This window comes from Phyllopteryx taeniolatus, chromosome 1 (genome assembly GCF_024500385.1).
Source record: "Phyllopteryx taeniolatus isolate TA_2022b chromosome 1, UOR_Ptae_1.2, whole genome shotgun sequence".
NCBI lineage: Eukaryota > Metazoa > Chordata > Actinopteri > Syngnathiformes > Syngnathidae > Phyllopteryx > Phyllopteryx taeniolatus.
Genome location: NC_084502.1, coordinates 6,917,907 through 6,931,395, shown reverse-complemented (window position 1 = coordinate 6,931,395; position 13,489 = coordinate 6,917,907). Strand labels below are relative to the sequence as shown.

At 42.9% G+C, this 13,489-nt stretch overlaps 1 protein-coding gene across 4 annotated transcripts in view; it reads right to left on the bottom strand.

The window, feature by feature from the left end:
- Nucleotides 1-13,489, bottom strand: part of agrn (agrin) — a 235,913-nt gene that overhangs the window by 53,979 nt on the left and 168,445 nt on the right. For all 4 annotated transcript variants that reach the window (XM_061767294.1, XM_061767317.1, XM_061767300.1 and 1 more), the window contains 5 exons: nucleotides 12,077-12,187; nucleotides 10,499-10,663; nucleotides 8,996-9,139; nucleotides 6,135-6,259; nucleotides 5,915-6,020 (listed from right to left, as the gene is read on the bottom strand). In XM_061767294.1, the coding sequence (XP_061623278.1) occupies nucleotides 5,915-6,020; nucleotides 6,135-6,259; nucleotides 8,996-9,139; nucleotides 10,499-10,663; nucleotides 12,077-12,187 (651 nt within the window). The remainder of the gene's footprint in view (nucleotides 1-5,914; nucleotides 6,021-6,134; nucleotides 6,260-8,995; nucleotides 9,140-10,498; nucleotides 10,664-12,076; nucleotides 12,188-13,489) is intronic.

Genomic DNA, 13,489 nt, shown 5'->3' with positions numbered 1-13,489 from the left:
TTTCCTCCCACATCCCCAAAACCTGCATGGTAGGTTAATTGACAACTCTAAATTACCCGTAGGTGTGAATGTGAGTGCAAATGTTTATTTATTTGTTTATGTGTGCCCTGCGATTGGCTGGCAACCAGTTCAGGGTGTACGCCGCCTCCTGCCCGATGATAGCTGAGATAGGCTCCGGCACGCCCGCGACCCTAGTGAGTAGAAGCGGCTCAGAAAATGGATGGATGGATGGATGGATAATGCGCCACACATTTTCAATGGGAGACAGGTCTGGACTGCAGGCAGGCCAGTCTAGTACCCGCACTCTTTTACTACGTTGCCACGCTGTTGTAACACATGCAGAATGTGGTTTGGCATTGTCTTGCTGAAATAAGTAAGGGCATCCATGAAAAAGACATTGCTTGGATGGCAGCATATGTTTCTCCTAAACCTGTATGTACCTTTCAGCATGAATGGTGCCTTCACACATGTGTAAGTTACCCATGCCATTGGCACGAACACAGACCCATACCATGCTGGCTTTTGAACTTTGTGTCCAAAGCAGTCCGGATGGTTCTTTTCGTCTTTACTGACATTGGTTTTCTGAAGTGCCGCCTGAGGAATTGAAGGTCACGGGCATTCAATGTTGGACTTTGTGCCACCAAATTTTCACTCCGTCAAGCGCATCTCCAAGGACACACCTTCCCTGCAGCAATACGCCCCGCTTGGTGCAGACCGGCCTGCCAAATTGTTAAACACATGCAGTGAGCCTTGTGCTTGCACGAAAATCAAGATATGCCAGTTTTGACGCTCACCCACAGTTGCATCATCTACGAAAATGGAGCCCTGAGTGTTTTGATGCTTTAATGCAAACAGTGGTTAACTTACATTTACACTTTTATGATATGAAAATGTTACCACTAACATTGTCTTCACAGTTAAGATTTTATGACGGTTGTCCTATAGAAAGAAATATTACAAAATCCAAACAAAACGGGGGTCCGAGAACGGATTGTATTCGTCCTAAGAGTTTCCAACAAAGTAATGATAATGGATGATGCCAACAGATGACACACAGAGCTATATGCACTTTTGTGTTTCAACTGCGGCGGCCCTGTGCACGACTGGTTAACACATCTGCCTCACAGTTCTGAGGACTGGGGTTCAAATCCCGGCCCCGCCTGTGTGGAGTTTGCATATTCTCCCCGTGCCTGCGTGGGTTTTCTCTGGGTACTCCGGTTTCCTCCCACATCCCAAAAACATGCATGGTAGGTTAATTGAAGACCGGCGACCAGTTGAGGTTGTACCCTCGCCCGAAGATAGCTGGGGTAGGTTCCAGCACACCCGTGACCGTAGTGAGGATAAGCGGTATAGAAAAATGGATGGATGGATGTTTCAACTGCACATTCTTCACACAGCATTGCACTCATCGCATGGTTAGAGTGTCTTTATAGCATTTTTTGCACACTTACTATTTATGTTTGTGTGTTGCATGTACACCGCGGCAGTGCCTTTGAATTTTCTATCCATATTCACATGCTGCCTTGCAGGAGCAAAGCTTTAATCACCAACAGCCAGTGCCGCTGGTGATGAATGATTGATAGAAATAGGCCATGAAAAAAAACAACCAAGCTGCTGTAACTCAGGGCTTCAAAGGCAGCACTCCACTCGCTGGCGCCAACGTCGTCAACGCCACCACAAACAGACGCACGGCAAACTCGCTCGGCAAAGAATCACTCAGAATATGGAGAGGAGAGGAAGCTCGCTGCCGAGAAACCATCATTACCCACTGAAAAAAGGACATAACTGTGTGTGATGAAAGAACGATAAATAGGACAAAAAGTCCCCCTGAAGAAGAGTGAGTAAATAAGGAGAAGCTACTTAAGCAAGTAAGCTGGGACACGAAGGCTTTTTTTTTTTTTTTTTTTTGCTTCCTAACCGCCCATGGGAATAAATGCATGTGGGTGACTACAAAACGATCCTCATTAGGATTCTCCTAACATTATGTGTATAGCCTAATCACGCAGCTATAATGGCCTTCTTGAATGACAGTTCCTCACTGAGGTGTGAAACGCGATACCGCCGGGGGACGGTGGAGGCATAGGGAGAGGTGTCAGCTTAGACCTCGGAACATTTTTGTATAGGGACATATTTGGAGTGGAGCGCAAAAGAAGTGGAGATGGTATCATCGACATTGTGGCGGCATGTATTGCCGTTCCCCCCCGGCTACACCTGTCACTCTGCATGCAGGTTTAGTGTCAGGTGGCTGGATGGCTGTGCAGATAATGGCAGAGGCTAAGGTGAGATGGGAGAAAAAGCAACGCTGCATTTACTAAAGTAGTGGCACACCTGCAGGAATTGCAAATGGAAGCATGCATTGGATTTTCAGCCGCAACAACTTCCACTCTCCTGGGAAAAGCTTTTCCAAGATTTTGGAAAGTGTCAGTGGGAATTTTTCCATTCATTCAGAAGGTCAGAGATCTTTAATGGTGGACGTTGGAGAGGGCCTACTGGCTCTGCTCCAATATCTGCTCATCCCAAAAGTATTTGATATGAGTCCACACAATCTAGTCCAAGCATGTCTTTATAGACATTGCTTCGGCAGAAAATGCTCTTCACCAATTTGTTCCCACAAATGTACAAGCATACAGTTGACCAGTATTTCTCGGAAAGCTTAGGTTGATCAGATTGATTATTTAATGGATTCCAGGAAAGGTTCCTAACCCTGGTTTAAAGATCGTTTACAGACCACGGAGCAAGGCTAAACCGTGCGACTAAAGGGAAACAAGCATTACACACACATTACAAATAAAATGTTCCCTACACTATTTATTTTTTTTTAATGAATACCATCAAATATATATATATTTTTTTTCACATCTGGGTCAAAAAATGCCTGAGATGAACCCATGCTGGGAAAACTTGGGCCGACTGTGTTTGTGTGTACTGTACGTCAACAATGCTGTCACATTGACCGGCAGGCAACCGCCTGTGTGAAATAGACGTTAATAATGTGCATTTGTCACTAACGCACGTTGACTCTGAACAAACAAGCAACTGGCTCACATTGATGGTGGGTCACTAGTCACTTTCTGTGTTTTGTACCGTGTTTTTGTCTTTACAGTAGCAGTAGTATTAGATGACTCAACACTCTTCTCCCAACGGTCTGTCAGAGGCCTGACATCTATTAAACGTCCCGTGAAGTCAAACATTTGAACACCTCTTGATTGAAAAGTGTGCTATAGTGTACAAATTTAAATATACAGTAGTGTATCTAAAAGACGAAAGGACATAGCGCCCATCTCGTTCGTTTGATGTTTTTCTCGAATCAGATTCAACACTTATCTTCATTCCTTTTGCTAATTTTTCCTCTTTGCCGGCCAGTGAACAGATAGAGAAGAAGTGAAGAAATCATTGAAATTGTCATCACGGTTTGTCTTGAACCGTGTACTTATTGTTGAAACATGGTTATTAAGATTGTTTGGAGTGTCAGCCGTGCTCAGTTGTAAGGGGGAGGAGGAGGCATGAGGATATAGGAGAGTGAAAGGGAAAAGATGGGGGCCAAGAGAAGAAAGGAGACAGAGTGACAAAGTAAACACGTTAACAAAGGCAGCAGTGGGAGAGAAGATGGCAGAGCAAACAATGGGGGAAGGTTGAGGGATTGAATAATGAGTAATAAAACCTCTGAACACGAGCTGGTGAAGGCAACAGAAGCCTGACTAACGCACAGGCTGGTGATGCCATATGCTGGAATTATTTGCCAATTTGCTGCAAACGTACAGGTGATAACACCATACGGGAGGAGGACGTCATTGCCAAGTCAGTGGCCAAGATGGCTCATTGGTGCAAAGTGCTACCTTGAAGGGCTTTTGTTAGGTATCGTGGTATAGTTTGCGACACAGTGCCGTTTGTCTATCCCAATACAAGAACTCTCTCTCTCTCTCCAACATAGTGGAATTTCAATGTTGACTCGACATTAGAGAAAACAATAATAAAGGGGTTTAACCTAACCTAACATTGGTACTATTTCCTATGGGAGAATTTTGTGAACGGATTGTGTTCAACTTTGGAGCGCAATACACAGTCAAATCCATAAACCCGTGGTGTTGCAACACGGAACGTGTGAGTGTTCACAAATCCACCACGTCTGCAAACTCTGCATGTAGACAGCAGGGGGGATGAAGGGCCCGGGATGGAGCGCAGCAAGGGGAAGGAGGCAGAGCTAATGCTAATTCGCACCCAGCCACACGTGAAATGAGCTCCAGATTGAACCCCTGAAGCCTACAGTAGTGGCAGAGATGCTTCCCGCCACGCAACCGCATCTGGAGGGAAAGAATTAAAAGATCCTCCGTCAGGGCGCCTGTCTTTTCCTTCCCTGAGGGCTTGATAGAAAGAGTCTGGGAGAAAAAAAAGAATCTGCTTCAAGGCGTCTTTTGGCCTTCCTTCAATACGCGGCAACACTTGGCGAGGGATTACACACGAGCCACATCACAACTGCCAGCCAATGGAAGCATGGCAAAAAATAGCCTCTTTTCACTGGTAACACATTTCTCAGAGCGTGTCTGGCCTGTTGACCTGGTCCCAGCATATCTTTGCTTTCATCAGTGACCCAGGAACTTTAAAGATCAACTGCTTGGCTCCGAAGGATGAGGACAAAAGAGTCTGGCAAAGAGTCCTTAATGGCGGATGGATTAGTTATCCTGGTGACAGGTGTACAAAGGACTTGGTCACCTGGCCTGAGTGCACTGAGTGATGCAGGGAAAGGACCCTTTTCCAGCCAAGACATCTGGTAATGGCTCATGTCCAGAGCTACACAGCTGGTCCTCCTCATTTTCACTGCAGCATTTCCATACCCAAAAGCTGCCTGTCACTGTGACACCATTACCAGACAAGAAAGTCATGACCTTGGCTCTTGTCCCGGCTCCCTAAAACACTGCTCCGAACGGTGTCCATTGGCACCTGGACCAAAAAGACCAGGAACTGTGTCGTTGACTAAACACACATGTGCTGTACATGTCCCGTAATGTTTGTGGCAAATTGGAAATGACACACTTCCCAGAAGGGGTCGAAAATCACGACAGTGGGTGAGTGGATGAGACAGCCTGTCAGAGGTTTTTTTTATTTTTTAGACTTTCATTACCATGAATCTTCTGCAACTTTCCTCCAGTGACGCATATCAGTTGGCTTTCACCTATGTTATATTCACACAACTCAAAATACATATTCCAACAGCGGAACCTATACGTTTGGAACAATGTGCTTGAGGACGTCAGTCAACCTCTGACTGGTTTGGATTTAAACAAAAACAAAAAACAACAACCTTCAGTCACTATACAGGCAAATGTAACATTAACATGTTACCACAGTCATAAAATACTGTCTTAGGAGGACGTGAGAAAGTTGTATCTGCCAAAAAAAGTGTAAAAAAAAAAGAAGTGAACTACTAACCTAGTAATCAAAACACTACCTTCGATGCAGATATTTTAAAGGAAGTAATACATTCTCAGATAATGTCCTACCCATCATTAAAGCTATTAATAATACAGACATGACCCTCCAACAAAGACATTTACAAATCTAAGCAGCTTGAAAGATAACCTCCTTGGCAGAGGTCTGACTGAGGGTAAAAGGTGGACTACAGTCCGTCACAGGTTATTGATTCCACACCAGCTGCACAAACGTCGGCTATGTGAAACACTGCACTGCGAGTAATATCCACCAGATCAAAAACAGGCATCGAGCTGGCGATACATGCAAATGGGGATAGAAAACAACAAAAACAAAACAAACAAACAACCAAAACAAAAAACGAGTGAAAAGATTTCAATTTCAGAGTTGAAGGCCATGAAAGACTGGTGGGAGGGGGTTGCTTATATGAGGCCCAGAGCGCTTCAAGGCAACGTGTGTGATGCATGGGGGCTTCATTTGGGCTCACCTGTGCATTGTCCAAAGTGTTGCACTGTGATGTCCTTGTCCTGCCTACAGGCAATAGTCCTCAGCTGGCACCGGTCAGCATACATCACCCCGTCGGAACCGCACACCTGCTCCACAGTGACAGATATGGGGGGAACGTCTTTATTCCCCACTGGACCACGCGAGCAAGCCCTCTCATTTAAAATCGACCCCCCACCGAAGACCGCTTTGAAAGACCCCACCTTAGTTTTGTTCCGCTCATCACAGTCGGGTGAAGGGCACTCACAATGGGCGTGACCATTCACCTCAATACAAGACGCTCCAAAACTACAAACTAGCTCGTCACATGAATTTGGGGCCTCTGGACCTGAAAGGGAAATTAGTAGATATTATTAGTAATGCTTGTGTTGACTTTCTGCTTGCATCACTAACGAGCAAATGCAATAAGCATCCACTTGTAGATTCAAATTAGCTGGCATTTAAATTAATTGAACTACTGTACATATATGAAATTAAATGTAACCAAATTTGGAGCCCCTAAAATCTCCTCACAAGTGCGTTCACAATTTAAACATAGTCAACAATCCTCTTGTGCTTGCCCTTTTCTATACACTTTTGTATATCAGCATAATCAAAGCAAAAACATAAAGAAAAAGAGGCTCACAGTGGTTTCCACTGGATTGTACAGCAATGATGACGAACTCTTTTAATCTACGATCATGTATACATGTGCAGTTATAAGTACTTGTAGTATTTTTTTTGACATACGAAGAGAATAACGATGAATTATTGATAAGGCTGTGTATTACAAACTCATATAACCCGAGGCGTTAATATATTAATATAGTCACAAAGGACTATATTTACCTGTCAGATACATAAATGAATATTTCAGAGTTTTCCTGTAGCGCACTATTGCATCCAAACTGCCTCAGCGGCTCAAAAAGAATATGTTAAGGCCTTTCACACGCGAAAGGCTCCCAAAGACGCAGCGCAAAGACGACGGCAACGGGGCTGAAGTCATGCCATATTTGGAAATGGTGACTTAACAGCCTCGAAGGAAGTTGGGAGACTTTCCCCGCTAAATGGACCGCAACTCTGTAAAATGGATTTGTCGTTGTTGGAAAAGAAAGCCCTAACTTTGTTTATTTTAAGGAGGAGGCAGACGCAGCAGCAAAAAAAGGGAATGGGAATATCCCATTCTGATTTCACGGTAGCATCTCGGAGTTCAACTCGTTCGTGAGATTTATAGTTCCAGGGAAAGCGTTTTGAGGCGTATTTCAAGCTGAGCAGGGAGTTCTGAAAGGGAGTTTGAAAGTCTCCTGCAGTGACGTCGGTATATCAATTTTCTATTGTCTCAAAGTTCGGGATAGTTGGACAGCGCAATTATTATCCCTTCCTCCATTTCCCCCTTGTCGTTTATAGTACAACTGCGCCCAGAAATCACTGCGCCAGCCTCTCTCCCATTGGAGGAGCTTTTTTGACGTCACCGCGTCAAAGCGTCAAAGCTCCTGAACAGAACCTTTTTCTATCCTATGGTGCGACGCTGAGCGTCAGACGCCCTCAGCTTTGACGCGACGCTCGGCGCCACGTCAAAACATGCCGACGCCCCCTCAGCACACACACAACGAATGGGAAACTCGTCAGTCGCCTTGGCAAGTGCAGTGTGAAAGCGCCTTTTGCATTGTGAAAATGTCTTCACTCCAAAGTATTTTGCATAGGCTTTTTTTGTTTTACTTTTTACATACAGTATCTTTTTTTACATTTAAGCAGCTTTTGCAGCCTTAAAGTTACCGCTGCACGAGCTGAAGGAGCCTGGCGTGCTCCCACCAGGCCATAAATGGAAGGCCTTTGCATCATAGCCCGCCGTCCTGGGCTCCTGCTTTCATGCGCCTCCACCTCCCAGAGCCTTGTGTCTTTTCATCTGACGCGGTGACAGCTGAGGGGAGCCCCATCAGTGCGCCCTGTTGCTGACTTGATTGAGCTTTTGATTTCCAGTCAATAGCTGATAGAGCGTCTTAATCAAGGAGCTGCGTGCCCCATCCACAGCAGGAGCTAACCTTTCTAGCAACCTAATTTAAACCTGGCATGTTTTCATTATGCATCCCAAGAATCAATAGTCCTTATGCAGAAATACAAATAAACATTTTCCAAATTGGAGTAGTATATTTTAAGAGTGAAACATTTGGGGGAAAAAAGGCTCCACTAAGGGCTTAAACATTGTTAAATCTAGTGAATAAATGAGCGACTTACTATCGGATATTTCATCTGATTTTTTATTTCATCGTGAGTAACACAGCCATACTAAAAAAAAAATACTATGAGAATAAACTTTTTGGATTATTAGAATAAAGCAGGAATCATGAGAAAACCACTACAATACAGCATCTGATTACAAAAATGTTACTTGTAGGAGAAGAAAGGTCTTATTTTGTTAAAGTCAAATATTATAAGAAGTTGTAGTTTATGAGAATAACGTTCTAATTTACAAGGATATAGATGCCATATCATGATAATAATCCTGCAGTATCACGAGAAGAAAGTTGTACATTTACGGGGGAAAAGTACCAATTTCATGACAATAAAGTCAGCATTTTATCAAAACAAAGTTATTGTTTTATTAAGAAAAACAAACTAAATTAGGACATTATAGTCATTTTAAAAATAATAATAATAAAATGATATTATGAAAATGTAGTATTATTACAAGAACAAATGTATACCTGCTTAACCCATTCACTGCCATTGACGGCTTTCGAAGTCAAATATCCATGTTAACTGGGAAGGCTGGCAGTGATTAAATACGTGCATATATCACATGAAAAAAACTCAAGTTGTTACAATTCCCCAAAATATTTACACAGGAAGTTGGACATGTACTGCAAAATGAAGATAAGAACAACTTCCTTGGTGGAAATAATAAAATATTAATGAGCAATGTGTCATTAAAATGTACATTCCAGCATAGTCTTCCTTGCTATTAATAATTGGCAGAAGCCTCTATTGGATCCTAAGTTATCCCCAAAATGAATAAAGAAGCGAGTAGCAAAAGTGGATTGCCATTTTTTTGTCAATTTTGTTTTGGTAATTGCCTCTGTATTACCTTTGTCACAGCCATTCATGCCCATTTTGCTTCCATCTGGACACACATTGCACTTCATGCCCTTCACCCCGGCCTTACAAGAGCACAGACCCGACATCTGCTCACAGTCGTCACGCACGGAACCGCTGGTGTCGCAGTTGCACGCTGCCCGTGGACAAGGAGAGAGGAAAAGATTGATTAAAGAGGTGGAGGACAGCAAGTGTCCTGCAACTCACAAAGGCTGAGAGGCCACAGAGGAAGACAAGTACGCAAGAAACAGACAAAGACAAACACCCTAACGGGCAACAACAATCCTGGCCTGTTCCTGAAATCAATGATATGTGCTTTTGGCCTGCATCCCTCTGCAATGCTTGCTGTAGGCAAACCTTGTTAAGGGAGGCTGAGGAACATCTCAGCTTGTTGACTAGAAATGATCTGCGGCTTTGGAAGCATCTGAACTTTGACACCTCAGCTGCAGGAAATCACAAGGATTAACGGGGGCCGACACGGACTGCTTCAATACAAATGGATGTTCATTCAATTCAGTGCGGTTGGACAAGACTATGTTGAGTTTCCTAAACAAAGACATAAGGGAGTCGTTTGTAAATTCAAATAAGATGGTTGTGATTACATATTTAAATCCAAAGTGAACATTACATTTCAAAAATATGTATCATCATTTTAAAAAGCTTTGGAAAGAATTCATGGATAAATGAAAATCCCAAAATGTAACTTTTGACCAGGCCACAAAACCATAGTGTTCTTGAAAAAATAAATAAATACAATTTGTGTACTTTTGTATTAAAGCTGTGGTTTCAATTGTTACATTTTTAAAGGAGGCGTAATATTTTTCTCAGGTGCCTTAATAACATGTCTCTGACATGCCTTTATGAAAATACCGCAAAGATCGAGAATTAAAGACACCCTTTTCAGTCCAAATTTTTTTATTTGAAATTGTTTAACCAGGAAAGCCTAATTGAGATGAAAAATGTCTTTGGCCACGTCAACAAGTAGTCATGAAAGAAAAAGAACATACAAATAAAGCAAACATAAACAAAAAGGCACACCAACATATCCAGTGAAAGTTTTAAGGGTGCAGTCTTGTCTCGAGCAAATGAAGTGGCTCATTTGCTGTGGTGCTCACACTGCGCCCCATCTCCAGAGAGAATACAGAGTGCTTTTTTTGTTACCATGACAACCGGGGGGAGAGCTATGGCATTGGGACTAAGCGAGCGAGGATCTTTGCTCAGCGTAGTTGGCACGTCACGGGCGGAGAAGTTCGGCGTGGCAATGGTATTATGTAAATTAGCCAAACTGCGTCGATACAATTCAGCAAAGTGCAGAACAACTCACTTACATAATCAATTTCGGAAATATGCAGCTGACAAAACATTGACTTGTTGTGCAATTTCACACTTGATGGATTATTTCGACAAAAACGTCGAAATTAAATGTTCTAAAACGTGTGTGACTCAGGTGATAGTTGGGCATTCAAAATGGCAGACGCCAAAACCAAAGGCTTACGTGTGCAGCCGCTCATGTTCTCCGTCACAATGCCGCGGAAGTTCCAGAAGCCCGGCTCGCAGCGGTCACACTTCTGGCCCCCGACACCCGGCTTGCAAGAGCACTGACCAGTGGCTGGGTCACATGTACCCTTGTAGGAGCCATAGACATTACATTGGCAGGTGCCTGAGGACAACACAACAACAACAACAACAACAACAAGGACAAAATAAATTCCTCAACAATACCTTGTTTATTTCAAGTACTTCTCCTACCACGCTACTTCAAATGGAGAGTTTGTGGATTTAAGCAAGGCTCGGTGTTCCGCAAATAGACGGTGAGTCTAAATCTCACCGAAATCTGTGCTTCTCCCGATTTCAAATTGTGTTTTTCATCCACACTCACTGCAACAGTCGAGAGTTTACAACAGACACTCATCGGTGTAAAGTTGAGGTACCCTAAAGGTTTCCATGGTAACTATATTACAAGCTACTGGTGCGTTACCTGACTGACAAATGACCTCAGTAGATAAATGAGTATCAACCTGGGGTTGTGCAATACTAGTACTTTCCAAAGTCGAAATGACATCGAAAGGGAGTTTTAACGTTTCCCACGTTGTCACTATGGCGACTGGAAATTAACAGCCCACCTTACACCAAACGTGGAAGTCCTACGTGCACAGATTCATTTTTCTATTTTTATTTTGTACCGACTGGAAAAGCTATCGTCAAGGACATTAGGCTTCATAAGCTTAGTTCTAGTTTTATAATTCATTTCAATTAATTGAAGTAAGGCATCTCTTTGTCAGTGATGTAAATCATCTACTTTTACTTCAATTGGGATGTTATTTGCACATAGTTGCAAGAGTGTTTTAATTGTTTTAATATTAACAGTGCGTGATTTATTTTTCAATTTGTTTTACCACGATTGACTGTAAAGTAATTAACAGGCTTGACTCCGGAACAGACTATTTACATTCTCATTGTTAGAATGAGAAAAAAGGTCTGGAAATAGAGAATCAAGCGTCTTCTATTATTTTTTAATTCATATGATACAAAGTAATCCACACTCAAAACCCCGCCCACATTTTGCTATTGGAGAGCTGATGTTGGAAAATGTTGATGTTTTTATATACCAAATATTCTTTTTTTGTTCTATAAACCCACAAATACAACATTGCTTCCTCACTTATTCTGTCAGAAAAAGATTTGCCAAAAGAGTTGTTTTCAAGGTGTGCACGCATATGCTTTATGTATACAAATATGAGATGATATACATAAACACGAACGAAGCCGAAACATTGATCGAATATTGTCCTCTGCGAGGGCTCTGTGGTGACATCTTGTGTTAAGCAAAAGACATTGTAGACATTTCAAGTTCCTACGAGTGCTTTGTCCTGGTGCACTTCGCCATTTACCCGAGCTGGGAGGATGTGCTTCGACCTGTGTTACCAAATGCCGAAGTAAATTGCACATATACCGGATTGAAAAGCTACCAAAACACACAAACAGCAATGATGACATAATTTGATCTGATGATATAATATTGTGAAAACAACAAAAGCCAAAGGGGCACAGCAGAACATAGAGGAGGACTCACTTGGACAGCCAGCCAGTCCGACTCCCAATGCGGCTGTGAAGTTGTCGGCACAGCAGCCGTACACAGACAGAGAGCAGTGTCGGAACTCGGCGGGCTCCGGCGGCGATGTGGCTGAAATCACAGATGAGGTGGGGGAACAAAAGGGAAAAAGAGGATGAGGGATGTCACCGTGAGTGAAAGAAGACAAATCATTTGTGTTGTCGGTTGTGTGGGGGGGAACGGCACAGTCGCACGATCGCTGTAGTCACTTTTTTGTAAACAATGAGATTGGCTCAAGTGGCAGGGATAGAAGGTGGGGGGCTACTGGACGGCTTTTAGATGAAAAATCCGATTGGCGACTTCCTCGACAGTGGCTCAAAATCGGGGGGGGGGGGAAATGTATGCCAGTATCATGTAAAAATGACGCAGCGAAAACAAACAATGGTGCAGCTACTTGGAGACATGTTCTTCATTTGTTCCTGTCAGATATAACAGGACTGAAAATACCGCCCTTCAGCCATCTCCACATCCTCAAACAGACAGACATGCTACATACAGTAATACTGTGGGGATTGCCAGACAGGCTCTCTGTACCCTCATTTGGTGTGGCGCTTCTTTGTTTGAGGATGCGGCAGCCTTCAACCGAGCAACCGGCATTAATAAAAACAGACATTCCAAAAAAGGATGAGAATTAAGCAAGAAAAATGGGAAGTGCCCCGACCGGAATCATTCATTTGTTTTCCAGTGGGGTTTTTTATAGAGCAGTGATTCAACTGCAACAAAATGCTCCACAATTTTGGAATCCTTAATCTCATCAATGCAGTGTAATTTTCCATCATGTGTCTCCTGATCCTGAAGAGCACTGTCAGCCCCTCGTTTGACATTTTGGCCTATGGGGTAGTTTTTCTTCAGATATATGGATTCTGCCTAGCAGCAAGTGGCTGGGCATGTGTTGCATGAAAACCCTTGCTAGATTACTTTTATCGTATTAATGGTAACTTTTACAAATTTGTGAACGTTTTTTTTTTTAGTCTCTGTACGCTTTATAGTCGTAGAAATCTGTGCCCGTGCAAAAGGAATCAAAACAATTATGTTGATCTGCACACTGCTGCACCTGCGAGAAGGCAAATGTTTTCTTACATTAAGCTTATAATAAATCAAGAATATTTTTGTCCAGTTTGCGTGATTGATAGTGAAGTGTTTTCATCGAAAGATGAATTGCCTTTTGAAAAGCACATCCGACCGTACGAGTAAGTGTTGTAGTTTTCCCGTTATGCAGCGTACCTAAGCCTTTGGTACCCATCCCACTTATTTTTAGGAAAAAAATTAAAAGCCCAAAACAGTTTTTAAGAGAGAAATAAAGTGGTACAGACAGAGAGCACAGATCTCTCCCTCTCAATGCTGCCCATTTGCCGTTGGGCTGGCTGAAGATAT